This window comes from Corythoichthys intestinalis, chromosome 2 (genome assembly GCF_030265065.1).
Source record: "Corythoichthys intestinalis isolate RoL2023-P3 chromosome 2, ASM3026506v1, whole genome shotgun sequence".
Lineage (NCBI taxonomy): Eukaryota > Metazoa > Chordata > Actinopteri > Syngnathiformes > Syngnathidae > Corythoichthys > Corythoichthys intestinalis.
The window spans coordinates 19,487,901-19,505,170 of record NC_080396.1 but is presented as its reverse complement, the minus strand read 5'-3'; the positions used below and the strand labels follow the sequence as shown (position 1 = coordinate 19,505,170).

The following is a 17,270-nucleotide window of genomic DNA, read 5'->3' as shown; positions in this document are numbered from 1 at the left end:
TGTAGCTTATAAACACTGGTTGAATAAAAACATTTTGTGGTGCAATGCTGAAATTTAACTAGAATCAAGTTTGAAAAAAAAAAAAAAAAAAAGATAGTATTTATAGTATATATTATTTGTATAGTACTCATATAGTACTCATTCAATATTTTATTTTAAAGATATTCATTTCTGGTACTCATGAAACAAAGAAGTAATGAATTGAATAAAATAATACTTTATTTTGCCATCCAGAAATTATTTCATTATTATTGACTGATGCAATCAAAATGGATTTCAAACATCTTTTCACAAAAAAGGTACAGTTGTCATTTCAAAGACAGCATCTGTATAGTTTGCATAGTTTGAATCAGAAAGCTGCATGATGCAAAAATGTTGTTCACGTGTTTAAATTACATTTCTTTTTATTTTTGTCAACTGCATTGTGTGAGTATGTTTAAATATGTTTTTTTTGTTAAAAATTATATTCTTTCACCAACATAATATGGGTCTTTTAGGTGTAGTTCCTCAGGTACACTAGTCTGTGAGGCTGGAACTTCTCCCGACACAGGGGGCACTCTGCCTGTAAATGGTAATGCAAATACAAAAATACACAATTCACATATCAATTTTTACACCCCTTTTAAGTGATTATAATGATAGTTATGCATTGAGCCTTACCTTGGTGTTGCACCACTCTGTGATACACTCCCAGCAGAAAAGGTGTCCACAAGGGGTAGAAGTTGGATGTCTGCGCTCCTCCAAGCAGAGGATGCAGCGAGCAGGCCTGGACCTTGATTTTAGGCTTTGTTGTGGACTGAAAAGACCAAATAGAAAACTACTTGTGTTATTCTGGTGTCAACAACAGCAAACATCAAGCTTTCTTCTTCACAGCTTACTCGCCAGGTAAGCAAATTCTAATGCCGGACTATTGTTGGATTAACAAATGTGACAGTCCTCAAGTTGTACACACCAGACAGGGCTATAAATGTACGTTTACCTTTACTGCGTGCACAAAATGATAATTGTTGTAGCTGTATCTTTTGTAACAACATAACAGTGTTAAATAAACACTTCTGTCATGCCTATTTCATATTCCATTGTATGTTGTCAGTATTTTACTTTTTTTTTTTCCCCAGTAAATCAAGCACATATATGTTCAACTCTATTGATCCTATAGTTTGGAAATGTGACGTGATAGAAAACAAAAGAGATCAGTTTTCCGCACCAAAAATTAGTTCCAAAAAAGCCGTCAAACATTTAATAAGAAAAATGTGTTCCCCAGTGACATGCTCCTCCCTCCATTTCAACATTGTCTCTTTTCACCAGATGCTTCAGAGATATTCTCATATAGACCCTACTCACGACGTCACAACCACGCCTCCGCGCCATATTGTCCGTCTACTCGTCGTGTTGATGCATTACCACTACGTAAATTCCTCCTATTATGGCGTGTTTTTCTGCTCGTTAACATTAATAATCAAAATGGTGAAGCCGTGTGTGGCGGTTGGTTGCAATAACAGAGAAGATAGATGGAGGGACTTGAAGTTCTACCGTATTACGAGAGACCCGGGAGAGGAGAGCGGGATGGACTGCTGCAATTCGACGAGAAAACTGGGCTCCAAACGATTACCATGGATTATGTAGTATTCATTCATTCATTCATTTTCCATGCCGCTTTTCCTCACGAGGGTCGCGGAGGTGCTGGAGCCTATCCCAGCCAACTACGGGCAGTAGGCAGGGGACACCCTGAACTGGTTGCCAGCCAATCGCAGGGCACAAGGAGACATACAACCATTCACGCACACACTCATACCTACGGACAATTTAGAGTGTTCAATCAGCCTACCTGTGGTGGGAGGATGTGGGAGGAAACCGGAGTTCCCGGAGGAAACCCACGGCACGGGGAGAACATGCAAACTCCACACAGGAAGGCCAAAGCCGGGGATTGAACCCTTGATCTCAGAACTGTGAGGCAGATGTGCTAACCACTAAGCCACCGTGCCGCCGTATTATGTAGTAGTCATTTTATATCTGGTAAGGTGCATTTAATATATATTTAGAGGGTTTTGGGCTGACAACCACAATTAAGATCTTTGCGAGGCTAATCGCCGACAACATACAGTTTCAAATTCAAGAAGCTTATTTCTTCCACCATCATTACATTTTGAATAATATTTAGCTGGTACCAAGTGAAAGAAGCTGGCCTCGTCTACGGATCATCAGTTTAACAGGTGTGTCCAAACCTTTTGCAAAGGGGGCCAGATTTGGTGTGGTAAAAATGCGGGGGTCTACCTTGGCTGATTTACATAGAACAATATATTTATACAAATTTTAGCAAGCCCTTCTGTGTGTCACATTTGCTTTATTATTTTTTTAAATTCATAATTTCAACAGTCTCGTCTTTGTGGCTTTCTCTTTCGACACTCGGACTCTTGCTGCGTATCTTCCCTGATTGTTGTCGTACATGTCAGCGTGTCGTTTAGTAATATTGCGTCACATCGAACTCTTTGAAAACAGCGACTGTCTCTTTGCAAATAAGGCAGACACAGTTGTTGCGTGTTTTATTGAAGAAATAGTCAGATATCCACCTATCCTTGAAGCGTCGGCCATCGCAGTCAACTTTTGTTTTTTTTTGATTGTCGCCATTTTAGAAATCACACAGGGTAATGTTGCTTAGAGTGCTGCTCTTAAAGTTTTTCAAACTTTAGTGAGAGTAGGCTGATTTTGTGTGGACAAGATAGTTGTAGATATCAGGGTAGCAGATGTCAGGCAGAGAGGGCGAAGACAGTGGGTCGAAAAATATCGATTTAGGCATCAAATATGGATCTGGCGAATGGATAGACTGAAGCTTTTCCACATAACCCCTTTTATGCAACGCATCCAATGAGTTTACAGCGTCTGAAAGCACCGGGGCTTCCATGAATTGCTCTATAAACTGAACGACTAATTAAAACCATTGAGAATAGGGCTAAACAGAGACGGACAATATGGCGGCCGGATACAGCGACACGTCATTCTGTGACGTTGGTGAGTAGGGTCTATAAGATGTACAGTGAGGCAAATAAGTATTTAGTCAACCACCAATTGTGCAAGTTTTCCTACTTGAAAAGATTAGAGAGGCCTGTAATTGTCAACATGGGTAACCCTCAACCATGAAAGAGAGAATGTGGAAAAAAAACAGAAAATCACATTGTTTGATTTTTAAAGAATTTATTTCCAAATTAGAGTGGAAAATAAGTATTTGGTCACCTACAAACAAGCAAGATTTCTGCCTGTCAAAGAGGTCTAACTTTTTCTAACGAGGTCTAACGAGGCTCCACTCGTGACCTGTATTAATGGCACCTGTTTTAACTCATTATCGGTATAAAAGACACCTGTCAACAACCTCAGTCAGTCACACTCCAAACTCGACTATGGCCAATAGACCCTACCCACCGACGTCACAAAATCACGTGCTCGCTGTATGGTTCCGCCCCCTTGTCCATCATTTTGTGTCTGTATGGTCTCAATTGATCGAGCAATTTATAATGCATTTCATGGAAGACCCGGTGCTTTCGGATGCCGTAAACTCACTTGATGCGTTGCATAAAAGGCGTTATGTGGAAAAGCTTCAGTTTATCCATTCGCCAGATCCATATTTGATGCCTAAATCGATGTTTTTCGACCCGCTGTCTCCGCCGTATTTGCCTGACATCTGCTAGCTACCCTGATATGTACAACTATCTTGTCCACACAAAATCAGCCTATTCTCACGAAAGTTTGAAAAACTTTAAGAGCTTGGAGGCTTATAAATACTTCGTTGCTGGTTGGGTGAAACAGGTCCTCGTCCACAAAAATGCGGCAGGAATCTATCTTGTGCTTGGAAAGGTGAGTTACGAAATTTTCAATTCAAAATCTTTTGTTATTGCTAACATCCACTGTCAAGTCTAATGTATTTCATGTCGTTTGTCAATGGAGTTAGGGCTTTTAATGTTTATATGGTTTAGCGATAGCACTCTCACTACATACATACGTGTATGTTGTCGGCGATTAGCCTAGTAATGATCTTAATTGTGGTTGTCAGCCCAAAACCCCTTTAAATATATATTAAATGCATCTTACCAGATATAAAATGACTACTACATAATCTGTGGTAATCGTTTGGAGCCCAGTTTTCTCGTCGAATTGCAGCAGCCCAACTCGCGCTCTTCTCTCCGGGTCTCTCGTAATCCGGTAGAACTTCAAGTCTCTCCGTCTTCTCCGTCTATCTTCTCTGTTATTGCAACCGACCGCCACACACGCCTTCACCATTTTGATTATTAATGTTAACGAGCAGAAAAACACGTCGTAAATAGGAGGAATGTACGTAGCCGTAACAGGTCAACATGATGTGTTGACGGACAATTGGGAGGCACCAGTCAGGAGGAAGGAGTTGTGATGTCACGTGGGTAGGGTCTATACCAAAGAGCTGTCGAAGGACACCAGAGACAAAATTGTAGACCTGCACCAGGCTGGGAAGACTGAATTTGCAATAGGTAAAACGCTTGGTATAAAGAAATCAACTGTGGGAACAATTATTAGAAAAATGGAAGACATACAAGACCACTGATAATCTTCCTCGATCTGGGGCTCCATGCAAGATCTCAGCTCGTGGCGTCAAAATGATAACAAGAACGGTGAGCAAAAATCCCAGAACCACAAGGGGGGACCTAGTGAATGACCTACAGAGAGCCGGGACCACAGTAACAAAGGCTACTATCAGTAACACAATGCGCTGTCAGGGGCTCAAATCCTGCACTGCCAGACGTGTCCCCCTGCTGAAGCCAGTACACGTCCAGGCCAGTCTGCGGTTCGCTAGAGAGCATTTGGATGATCCAGAAGAGGACTAGGAGAATGTGTTATGGTCAGATGAAATCAAAATAGAATGTTCTGGTAGAAACACAGGTTCTCATGTTTGGAGGACAAAGAATACTGAATTGCATCCGAAGAACACCATACCCACTGTGAAGCATGGAGGTGGAAACATCATGCTTTGGTACTGTTTTTCAGCAAAGGGACCAGGACGACTGATTTGTGAAAAGGAAAGAATGAATGGGGCCATGTATCGAGAGATTTTGAGTGAAAATCTCCTTCCATCAGCAAGGGCATTGAAGATGAAAGGTGGCTGGGTCTTTCAGCATGACCTTGAAAGGTGGAAAAGCGCTACATAAGTATAACACCATAACCATAACAATGATCCTGAAGACAGAGCCAGGGCAACAAAGGAGTGGCTTCGTCAGAAGCATTTCAAGGTCCTGGAGTGGCCTACCCAGTCTCCAGATCTAAACCCCATAGAAAATCTGTGGAGGGAGTTAAAAGTTTGTGTTGCCAAATGACAGCCCCAAAACATCACTGCTCTAGAGGAGATCTGCATGGAGGAAATGGGTCAAAATGCCAGCAACAGTGTGTGAAAAGCTTGTGAAGAGTTACAGAAAACGTTTGACCTCCGTTATTGCCAACAAAGGGTACATAAGAAAGTATTGGGATGAACTTTTGGTATTGACCAAATATTTATTTTCCACCATGATTTGCAAATAAATTCTTTAAAATCAAACAATGTGATTTTCTGTTTTTTCCCCCCACATTCTCTCTCATGGTTGAGGTTTACCCACGTTGACAATTACAGGCCCCCTAATATTTTCAAGTGGGAGAACTTGCACAATTAGTGGTTGACTAAATTCTTATTTGCCCCACTGTATCTGTGCGGCTCGGTGGAAGAGTGGTTATCTATCCTGCCTCACAGTTCTGAGATTAAGGGTTCAATCCCGGGCTCCTGCCTTCCTGTGTGGATTTTGCATGTACTGCCTGTGTGGGTTTTCTCTAGGTACTCCAGTTTCCTCCCGCATCCCAAAAACATACATGGTAGGCTGACTGAACAGTACAAAAATTGTCCCTTGGTATAAGTGTGGGTGTGAATGGTTGTCGCCTTGCGACTGGCTGGAAACCGTACCCCGCCTATTCCCCATAGTTAGCTGGGATAGGCTCCAGTACCTCCGCGACCCTCATTAGGATAAGCGCCTTGGAAGATGAATGAAAAAGATGTATTTGTTTATTGCTCTTATTATAATGTGTACTATATTTTAAGATTGCTAACAGAATCATGAGAATGTGAGTGAGCTAAGTGCCTCAGCAAATGAATGGCAATTTTGTCCTATTAGCAATTGGAAATTTTCCCAAGGTCATTGACAAAGCAGATAAGGATGTTATTCAGCTGCAGGTGCACTGGTAGCACTGCGATTTTCCATTAATCATATTTAACGTCATATTTGATCAGATTTGCTGTCATGCCCTTGTCACGGACATAGACGTACTGTATTTACTTGCTCTTTTGCATAAGCACTTTATAGAGGTAGTTGTTGCTTTGGAGCCACACGTTTCTAGAAGCCTTCGGGAACACAGGCCCAAACCTGTCTGCATTTATTGTTTTGTGTTTATTATTCATGTTTAAATTATTTTATTTTACTATCTTGAGATAAATGTGTATCATCTTCTGTCCACTTGAGATAAAAAAAAGAACTTGCAGTAGCAGGGGTGTCCAAACTTTTTGCAAAGGGGGCCAGATTTGGTGTGGTAAAGATGTGGGGGGCCGACCTTGGCTGATGTCCTTTACTTAGAACAATATATCTAAGCAAATTTTAGTGAGCCAGGTTGTGTCACATTTGATTTATTATTATTTTTTAATTATTAATTTCAACTAGAGCTGCAGCTATCGATTATTTTAGTAGTTGATTAATCGATGAACTAGTTTGTCGAATAATCGAGTAATCGGATAAGTAACATGAAAAATTAAAATACCTGAGCTGAGCCTAAAACGGTATAAAAAAATTCAGTAAGAATCTATGTACACCAAAAGAACAATTGGCTAACTTAAATAGCAAAAGTCCGCTATCTTAAATGCTATAAAACGTTAACTTTTTTTTTTTGTTTGTTTTTTTGTTTTTACAATGCTCTTAACAAATGGTTCAGACACATATTCCAAAAAAAATGGCTAAATACTGTATACCCATAAACTAGATTACGAATACATTAAAAAAACATTAGCGCAAACAAAAACTTATCTTGTGTTGGTCTTAACATGGAGCAGCTGGATTCAGCCATGTGAAATGAGGCAGACTAGAAGGCAGAGTATCCACTCAAATCAATAAAATTGCTTGAAAACACTTTCAAAATAAACCATGACAACGCCACAATAATTAAACGAATACTCGGAGCAGCAAAATTTAATTCGAATCTTTTTTTTCTAATCGAATACTCGAGTTAATCGATTAATCGTTGCAGCACTAATTTCAACAATCTCGCAGCTAGCCTTTGTGGCATTCTCTGTCGACTCTCAGGCTCTTGCGAAATACTGCTGCTGTGAAATTAAGCTAGCTTCAAGTTGCTTCAATTTCTTGCTGCGTATCTTCCTTGTAATCTTTTCGTCCATGTCAGCGTGTCTTGTTTGGTAATATCGCCTCATATTGAACTAAATGAGGCAGATGCAGTTGTTGCGTATTTTAGTGTAGAAATAGTCCAATTTCCACCTATCCTTGAAGCGTCGGCCGTCGCAGTCAACTTTTTGTTGTTGTTGATGTTCGCCATTTTAGAAAATTGGAAGGGTCACATGGGGTAATGTTGCTTGGAGTGCTTATGCCTTTTAGTGGGTAAATGAGGAGCTGCATTTAGTGTGTAAGGTACTTCATAAGCTGGTAGCAGTACTGCTGACCAATTTATTAAGTCTGTGTGCGGGCCAGACATTATTGATTTTATGACAGAGGCTGGGGGCCAGATGAAATTTTACCACGGGCCGCATTTGGCCCCCGGGCCGGATTTTGGACATGACTGCAGTAGATGATGCCGGCTCTGGCTGTTGTTGTAAAGCTCAGTCTTCTACAATACCACAAAAATGCATCAAATAACCCTTTTTTAATACAGACTGCTTTTTGGCGGCATAACAAAATCCAGATCCAAAGAACAAAGAATGAAAAAATAAAATGATAGTATAGTTTTTTTTAGAATATTTTCTGTATTAAATATTTCGTTTTTGCAGAAGTACGCCCGCTTATCACCACGCGTATTACTTTACCTGCAAGTGAGGTTCCTGTAGAGCTTCCACTCCTGCCGGGCTCTCTGTCTCTGCCTAAAGTTGTTGAGCTGCAGATACATTGTGACAAAAAGTTGGATGAGGGAGACGGCTCCCAGCAGTCTGTAGCTACTCCTGATGGTGCCATCATCATTCCTCAGACCTGAAACACGCAGCTGCATACACACAAGCAGTCACACAAATGCTGACATAAATCAAGAAATTGTTTCCCTTTAAATGCAACCAACAGTGTGAAATAATTATATTCAAAAATTGAGGTAATAATTAGCATTTTGAGTAAACCGAAGTTTGTGACCAAACTTGGAAAACAGGTCCATGCAAACTGGAAACCTGAAAAACAACGTATGCTGCGGTTTGATGACATGATAATTTGAACATGAACTCGGTAAATTGTTATTCAAGCTTTCATGTCATCAGCCCCCATCAAACACAAGGATCTGTTAGTCTGTTTTCCCTGTTTGGTCACACGACACTTTCAACGGTGGTTGAGAAATTAATTTCACTTGCCAGTAGAGAGTAATATAACCCATATAAAGGCATACAAAAACATTTTCAACTGTTTCACTGTGTCACTAATGAAGTAAAGACCTTCGAGCAGGTATCCCCAACCACTGGGCAGGGGACCCGTGACACATTTGCTCCCGGGCCGCACAGAAAAAAATAAAACCTCGATTAACGACCGCATTCTGGCCTGTGACTCTTGACACACCAATTTGCCTGTGTTCTCTCTAATGATAACAATAAAACTGGATAGGATGTCATCCATAGGCGGAGTTTGACTTTTAGGGCAGGGGGGAACAATATGTTGATGACCCCTTAACGCAGTGTCGGCAATAAAATTAACTTACAATAATATTTATAAAAATAAGTTGAAAATTAGCATGTTTTGTTTCCCATCATTCTTGAGGGGAATTCTAAAATCAGGCTGCTTAGGCTATACTTTTCGCCAAGATCGTCATCCATTGAATATGGTACACCAACCGGTGTCGTGCCAATGTAGTTACCTCAGTCTGGGTGGAGCCACTGCACTGCACTGATTTGCTTGATTTCCGTGTTTTGGTTATGTAGTTATCTACGAGGTTTTAAAACATGGCACACCATTTAAAACTGAACTTAAAGTTAAAAAAGGCAATGTTCCACTGTTTTACTCGTAGGATGACCAATAACTGTTCTGTTAATTCAAGTCCTGTATGGAGTTTTTCCAGTTTAGTAAACATCGATGTCCAAAATATATAACTGTGGTTCTTTTCTGGCTTCAATTTATTGTTTAAGTCGACAACCCTCATACTTAATGTGTGTGTGTGCGCCCCCGCGGCCAGGGGACACAATTTTTTGACGGAGGTAACTACATTGGCAAAACACCGGTGGTGGCCCTGTTGTACAATTAGCATCTTTAGTGGGGCAAATTGAAACTCTGCTCACCATTTTGACGGTGGTCTCTAGCGTTTCATGATCCACATTTTCAATCCTTGGTTCTTGCTCAGTAGTTGTTGTCGCTTTTGAAAGCTTAGGTTAAAAAAAAAAAAAATTACGTATAGCCTATCCATCTTGCCTTTTCGGTCCTCGGGTGGTTTTGGCTATGCATACAAATGACCGTCTTAAGGTGTTAGTCACATAATCTGTTCGAAAAATAATTTTGACCCATTAAAAAAATATCTTTTTTTGTTCATTTCATTCTTTTTTTGTTTTGTTTTATTGCTTTACAACTTTTATAGACAATATTTTAATTGTAAAATCATATATTGTATAGGAAAGTCAATTACATGCAATGACACTTTTCGGCCACCGGGGAGGGGCAGCCCCCCTTGCAAATCCGCTTATGATGTCATCATAGAAATCCATTGGAACTAGCATCTAGTATCTATGTTTTTTTTTTCTTTTTCTTTTTTTTTTTTTATAGCTATCTCTTGATAAAGACGTATGACGTAGGGGCATATTTGCTACCTGAAATAATAAGCCCAAACTCTAGCGAAGATGACTGAAAACCAGACAGATTGGACAGATTTTTACAGGGAAAAGGCCACCTGACTAGCCAAAAAAATGAGCCTACAGTCGAAGCCAAAAACTTATTTTAACAGACAATAACAAGAATCCTACCTAAAATATGGGTTTGTTGCAACTGGTGACTCTCAGGCACCAAGTCTGCTCTGCATAATATGTGACCAAAAGCCATCAACTGAAGCAATAAAGCCTTCAGAGCTACTTCGGCACATAAGAGATTACGCACTCTGGATTACTTTGGAATTTTTTTTAAAAGAGAAAAGCGCAAGCACGAAGGGCAGAGAAAATGACTGAGGGCCAAGGAATTAACAAAAGTAAGAGCATCATACCTCGTGGCGAACCAGATTGCTAAAGCCAAGAAACCTTTCACAATTGGAGAGGAATCAATCCCGCGACCAAAGATATTTGCCGATCTTCCATCAAACTTAGATGGGACCATCTTGTCTCTATGAAACAAGCTCACGCCTCCCACTAGGGGTTTGACAAAATATCGAAATGGTGATATATCGTGATACTTTGTATCCCAAAAGGTTATCTATACGCACCTGCCAAGAATCGAGATATCGTTTTAAAAAGGTGTCAATGTTTAAAAAAAAAAAAAAAAAAAAGGGACCAACAAGTTGCTATCAAAATCTTCAACTATAACAGTGTCTCAGTTAACTCTATGGCTGCCATTGATGGCGCTCGACACCCAATCCATTTAGACTGGGAGTGTCGAACGAACGTTTATTCATTCGAAACCAGAGCATTCACAGTCACGCTTTCTGATTTTCAGGCCATTTACAAGTCAATTTCTGTTCATTTTAGTGCATTTACAGGTCGCTTCCTGTTGAGTTTGAGTCGCTGCCTATTCATTTGGGAGATTCCCGGGTCACTTCCTGTTCCGTAACCCAAAATCAACAGGAAGTGACTCATAAAATGCCCCAAAATCAACAGGAAGTTACTCAAATTCAATAATGATCTGAAATGCCTCAAAATTACCTCTTTGCCTAGCATTGGCTGCCACTGATGGCCATAGACGTTCAATCCGTTTGAAGTGGGAGGGATGGTACCGAATGAACGAAAGTTCATTCGCTGCCACCCTCCCAATTCAAATGGATTGGATGTCTACTAGTGGTAAACTCATTCCAATTCACAACAGAAACTTGTTTTTCTGTTTATTAGTCGTTTTGTAGAATATATTAGGTTGATTTCCTGACCAATGCATCGATAATCGTTGTATCGCCATATCATGAGATCATCATTATCGTAAGCTTTGTATCACAAATCGTATCGTATCGTAAGGTACCAAGAGGTTCCCCTCTCCTACCTCCCACTGATTCAGCGTATGGTGAGATACATTTTCCCTGCACTTATCATTTCATTTGTAGCTCCGTTGTGTTATTTAATATTTGTTGTATTTTTCTGCCAAATATTGCCGGTACGTGAAAAAAAGGCCCACATCACACCAGTCCGTGGCGCAAAAAAGGATGGGGACCCCTGAATTGGAGAATCCATATTCGAGATCCTGAGATTCTACAATTAAATATTGGATGTTGGAGAACATTAGACCAATTGACTTACATAACTGATTGCGGAAGTCCTCTTCGACAGTTGATAGAACATGCCGCTGACATAAAAGAGCGCCACATGGAATCTGTGCAGGAGGGCGATTGTCTGCTGTAGGAAAAACACAGCCGGCAAACACTTTTTCCTCTGAGACTCTGACAACTGTCCCACTGCCCTCTGTGCACATCTCCGCAGCCACAGTTCCAAGCTCCACGGCCCAGATGGAGTCTGCCGCCTTCTGATACCGCCGCGAGGCACTTTTGTTCCTTCTAGCTCGTTCTCCAAGCAGACCAAGACTTTGTCCAAGAGGTAGGGCAGGAATGTATGGCAGAAAACAAAGAGGCCTCGTCTGGCGGCGGAGGGGATGTGTCTTTTACTGGGGTCAACTTGGATGATGTTGACATACTCCTCACCCAGTGTCTGGTAACCTGATAAGGAAGGTAATGGATTAATGGTAATGGATTTAATGTCTAATACAATTCCATGGTTTCCCCTTGTGCTTTATAATCACTGACCCTTGTGGGCTGCCAGTGATTATACAGTGCTACGAACAGAATTCAACCACATTTTAACATTAGTTAGGTTAAAATGTCACATTTTAACATTTGTTAGAGCAAAGGCAACATTTTATGGTCTATATGTGTACAAACTAGGGCTGTCAAACGATTAAAAATTTTAATTGAGTTAATTACAGCTTAAAAATTAATTAATCGTAATTAATCGCAATTCAAACCATCTATAAAATATGCATTATTTTTCTGTAAATTGTTGTTGGAATGGGAAGATAAGACACAAGACAGATATATACATTCAACATACGGTACATAAGTACTGTATTTGTTTACTACAACAATAAATCAACAAGATGACATTAACATTATTAACATTCTCTTAAAGCGATCCATGGATAGAAAGACTTATAATTCTTAAAAGATAAATGTTAGTACACGTTATAGAAATTTTATATTAAAACCCCTCTTGATGTTTTTGTTTTATTAAAATTTGTAAAATTTTCAGTCAAAAAATAAACTAGTAGCTCGCCATTGTTGATGTCAATTACACCATGCTCACTCATTGTAAAATAAAATCATTTGGACCCAAGCGCCAGCAGAGGGCGCCAAACACAAAAAAACAAGTAACAAGCGGACATTACACTGCTGTCATTTTAATCTGAGCGGGGCATGTGCGTTAACTGCATCAAATATTTTACCGTGATTAATTAAAAAAATTAATTACCGCCCGTTAACGCGATAATTTTGACAGACCTAGTACAAACCTGTCCCAATTGTCTGTCAGTGCAATGACAACTCCTTTCTAGTGTAGTGTCATTTTTCGGCAACGAACAGATTATTTTGTTTTAACTTTTCTGTAAGCAGTTTAAGTAGGTACACATTTGTTTAATGTCAGTTATGTGACCATGTGCAAAAAAGGTCACACAGGACATCTTTCTTCAGCCTCTGAGTTACCTGGTTTTAGACATTGGCCATGTTTGCCCTTTATTAATTCATTTTAATTTTAAAAGTGACCAGCAATGGCAGGTTTCGAAGCTAAGCGGTAATTAAGGGAACGAGAGCAGAATAGTGAATGTACCGTAAATGAGAACGAACCAAGCAGGATCCTTTTCAAAACAAAACCAAAACCCCAAAACAGCAAAACAAAAAACAAAACAAAAAAACGGCACAGTTGTTGTTGTGGAAGACATCTCTCATGCCATGCTAGATTGGCTTTCGCTATCCGGGATTAGTATTGCTTGAAATTAGAGATAGACCAATATGGGTTTTTCAGGACCGATACCGAATATTAGTAGTTAGAGGGGCCGATACCCGATTTTGGGAGCCAATATTCTTTTGCAGTAAAAGTGTAAAAATTGGCGTTAAAAAAAATGAATATTGCAAACACTGAACTTCCTTGAAATGCCTAAAGCATGTTTTTGTTGAATCACACAAATAGAAAATAATATCTCCAGAAGCCCGATACCAATATACGTCGAATTGTCAAATATCGGCGCCGATAATCTGCCCGGCCGGTAATCGGTCTATTTCTAGAAATTGACAAACCCCAACCCAGTGTCATTCCATCAACCACAGTGAGGGATTTTGTTAAGTACCCAATTTTCAATTTAAATAATAAAATCTGGTAATAATGCTGCAGGCAAAACACGCTGCGTATAAAGTGCTTTTGGCACAGAACAAAGCAGATTATATAGCAGAAAAGTGCTATATATTTCATTTGTTTCTCCTCCTGGGCATGTGTAAACAGTAAACTTTTAGAATTAAACTGTCAAAATGCACTGAAACATCTTGCGAAGATAGTGATCTCATTAAATACTTTCGGCTTAGCAGGTGAGTGAACTTGAACTCAAAATTAACAAACGTGGTAAAATTATTTTTTTTCTGCCTATGAATGCGCCCAGCACAAAGAGTACTGAATCAATACAGGAGTGTACTATAACATGATAATTTTCATGCGATTGGCATTTTTTATATTAATATATGGTTAATTTATCCGATACTAGACTAACTTCTTAGTTGACTGATTTTCGCATTGTGGAGCATTTTGGCAACCGTGTAGTACTGCTCATGTCACATTTTCCCTATTTTGGTCCCCTGTGACTTAAGTTAATATATAAGAGCTAATATTTTGTTAAATATTGTTACTCTTGGGATAGTTCTTAAGTGCCGCGTAAAGACCCACTTTGTTAAAAATATTGCTTTGCGATAATTTTGCATTGCTCAAAATTGTTTAAATTTTTATATGCAAAATGAAGGGGAAAAAAAACTTAAAAGCTTACAAATGAAAAAAAAAAAAAAACTATCATCAAATTTGTAATAAGCGCCTCACAATTACATTAGAGCAAGTGTTTGCATCAATGCAACATTTGCCTTGGGTCAGCAAAAACCTGACTAAGGGGGGCAGGCAACAAATTGCCTATATAAATTTAAAATGTTAATGTTGAACACTGAAAGTATTATTTTAGGTTTCTCTAGAATTTATGTGATTTTTAAAAAATTGTATTTTGTTTCTAAAACCGAAACATTTATACATTATTATATATTTATTTATTTATTTTTCCTAAAGATGGTGGGCCGCCAGTGGGCTTCTCTACAAGCAGGCTTCGCAAGTTTTGTGGAGGAAACCCTAAATTAAGTAGTGACAGTAACATTTCATGTGGGTGTGGTCCTCTTACCTATGAGTGTTGTAAAACCAAAGTAGGCAATGTCTGAAAGAAGCTCAACTTCTTTCCTCCAGTCCAGCCACCTTTTGGATCCTTCAGAAATAGGGGGAAAAAAACAAATGTGACCAAGATAAATCATTTCAAAACCTTGAAAGGAAATCCTTTTGAAAGGGAACACAATAACTGAAATTCAGATGCTCTAGCGCAGTGGTTCTTTACTGGGGTTCGAACAAAGGGAAGGTTAAGAAATGCAGAGCCCTATTTTGTACGGTGACTAAATTTAGGCAAAGCGCCGTTTTAGATCAGGTTTTGGACTGGTTTGCCCGCCCCTCAATTTACAGGCTTTATTCAATTTCTTTTAACTACTGGCCCTGTATCTAATGGGAGGAGAAATCGGTTTGCTCGGTGGAAGGTTGACTTGCACTCGGTATGAGGAGGTATAACAGACCTACAGGCAGCGTGAAAAAATACAACAACAAAAATAACATTTGTGTCATTTATGTGATGCAAGGATGAGACAATAAAATGAGAATAGACAGGAAAACAAAAGGAACAGTATGAAATGAAATGAGTTATGGTTAATTTACCTACGGGAAAATCAACAGCAAAAGGCAAAATTATTTGTATTAAATTAGAAATCTGGAAGACATTTGAACAGGAATTCGCAAACAAATGCTTTAATATGAAATTACGAAGGGTGTATGCACCTGTGAATCTCGTGGGGTTCTGTACCTTTAGCAAGGTTAAGAGCTCTAGCGTATAAATAAATCTGAGGGTTTCCAAGGGTTTTTCCCGTGAAATGGATTTCATCGTGTCAGATTCCTCAAACTGAAATTTCGTGTAGGTCCAGGAAAATTAATTTTGTCGTTGTTTCGAAGAATGAAATAGCTTTTGAGTGCCGCACTGAACTCACCGGCAAGCGTTTGAAAGGCTTCATTTGCGTTGTTTCTAAGGAAGGCTTGGTAGTACTCGTCCTTCTGACCGGCTCGAATTAGCTGAGATTGGTTGGCCGGAGCGAGTGGCATTGCGATGTGACTTGCATCGAAATGATGCTAGCGTGCTATTGCTATTCCCAAACAGCTCCCAACACGGTTCTGTACAGGTTCGTGTAGAAAAAATATCGATTACACGGGCTTCCACAGAACGGTACTCGGTAGTGTATATTCACAATGTAATTTAGTACTTTTCAAAGCTGTCGTCGGTGCTAATTCTATCAGCTATCCGTGGAAGTTTGGAGCGGAAACGCGCCGGAAGTGGACACTTTGTAAACAAACATTTAACCGATAAAAGTTATGGTTCAATAATTTACAGCGCCGCTTACTGTTTTTTCATGATATTGCAACTACACGTGCCGTTATTAGGCTAGTGCAGTACTGTAATTGCTTTTTATGCTTTACACATATAGACATTTAGCCATGGAATCACACTAATGAAAAAATCCTACATTTGACCAGGACAAATGCACTTAGAAAACATATCGAGTAGTTTGAGCGATCTGATTCTATTCTATTCTATTCTATTCTATTCTATTCTATTCTATTCTATTCTATTCTATTCTATTCTATTCTATTCTATTCTATTCGAAAGTTAGTCGGTACAGGAATTGGTGAAGGTAAAACTTATATGAATAGATAAACATTAATGTAAATGTCTTTTTCAGATAATATAAGTGACCAAGCATTGATTAGTGACACACAAATACGGTGGAAAACATTGGGAAATATGAAATTCATTGTCTGACCAAAATCAGACCATCTTAGGTGGAAACCATCAAAGTTACATGAAAAAGGAAGCTTTCTAATATCATAATACTCCACTATATTTATATGTATTAAAAAAAAAAAAAAAAAGACGATACTGTTACATTATGAAAAATTACGAATGCACAGTGGTTATAATTAGGGTTGGGAATCTCTGGCATGAAGCCGATTTGATATGTATCTAGATACACAGGTTACGATTCGATTAAAAAACGATACATTTTTTTATGGCCGAGCGATTCGATGCGATTCGATACAGTTTAAGAACGATACGGTTCGATACAGAGTGAAACCGATACGATAGTAAACATTTGTTGTGTGTGTTCGTACAGTAGTTTAAACATATAAAAAAGACCACATTTCTAATAGCAAAATTAAACAACAAAATTTCATACCAATGTTATGTTTTATTTTTTTATGAAAAAAAATTAAGGCTTTCTGTATGACCGTCATTTTGTTGGATGGGATTGATAATAAAACTCCAGTGACCGACAACAATAAAGTGCAGTAATTCAATTACTGTATTTCCTGGTGTTCTGAACACAAGAGGTAAGTAATTTAAGTGCAAACTTTCAACGTAAACATTTTACAAACAAAAATATTAATTATATGTAGCAGCTCTAGAAAAAAAAAAAGAATTAAACCTGCTAGTGTTATCATAAATAAATTATAAATTATGCTTTACGACTGGTATAATTGGGGG

At 39.0% G+C, this 17,270-nt stretch overlaps 1 protein-coding gene across 2 annotated transcripts; it reads right to left on the bottom strand.

Moving 5' to 3' along the window:
• Positions 1-204: 204 nt before the first annotated feature.
• pex10 (peroxisomal biogenesis factor 10) lies at positions 205-16,074 on the bottom strand. 2 transcript variants are annotated; one of them, XM_057859231.1, is made up of 7 exons: positions 15,991-16,074; positions 15,721-15,901; positions 14,820-14,900; positions 11,648-12,060; positions 8,066-8,238; positions 661-796; positions 205-562 (listed from the first exon to the last, which is right to left on the bottom strand). In XM_057859231.1, the coding sequence occupies exons 2-7, from the start codon at positions 15,830-15,832 to the stop codon at positions 494-496; spliced, it is 984 nt and encodes a 327-aa protein (XP_057715214.1). In that variant the 5' UTR covers positions 15,833-15,901; positions 15,991-16,074; the 3' UTR covers positions 205-493. The 2 variants fall into 2 exon arrangements, with proteins under 2 accessions (XP_057715214.1, XP_057715204.1); XM_057859221.1 differs by having other exon boundaries at positions 15,721-16,055.
• Positions 16,075-17,270: the final 1,196 nt, after the last annotated feature.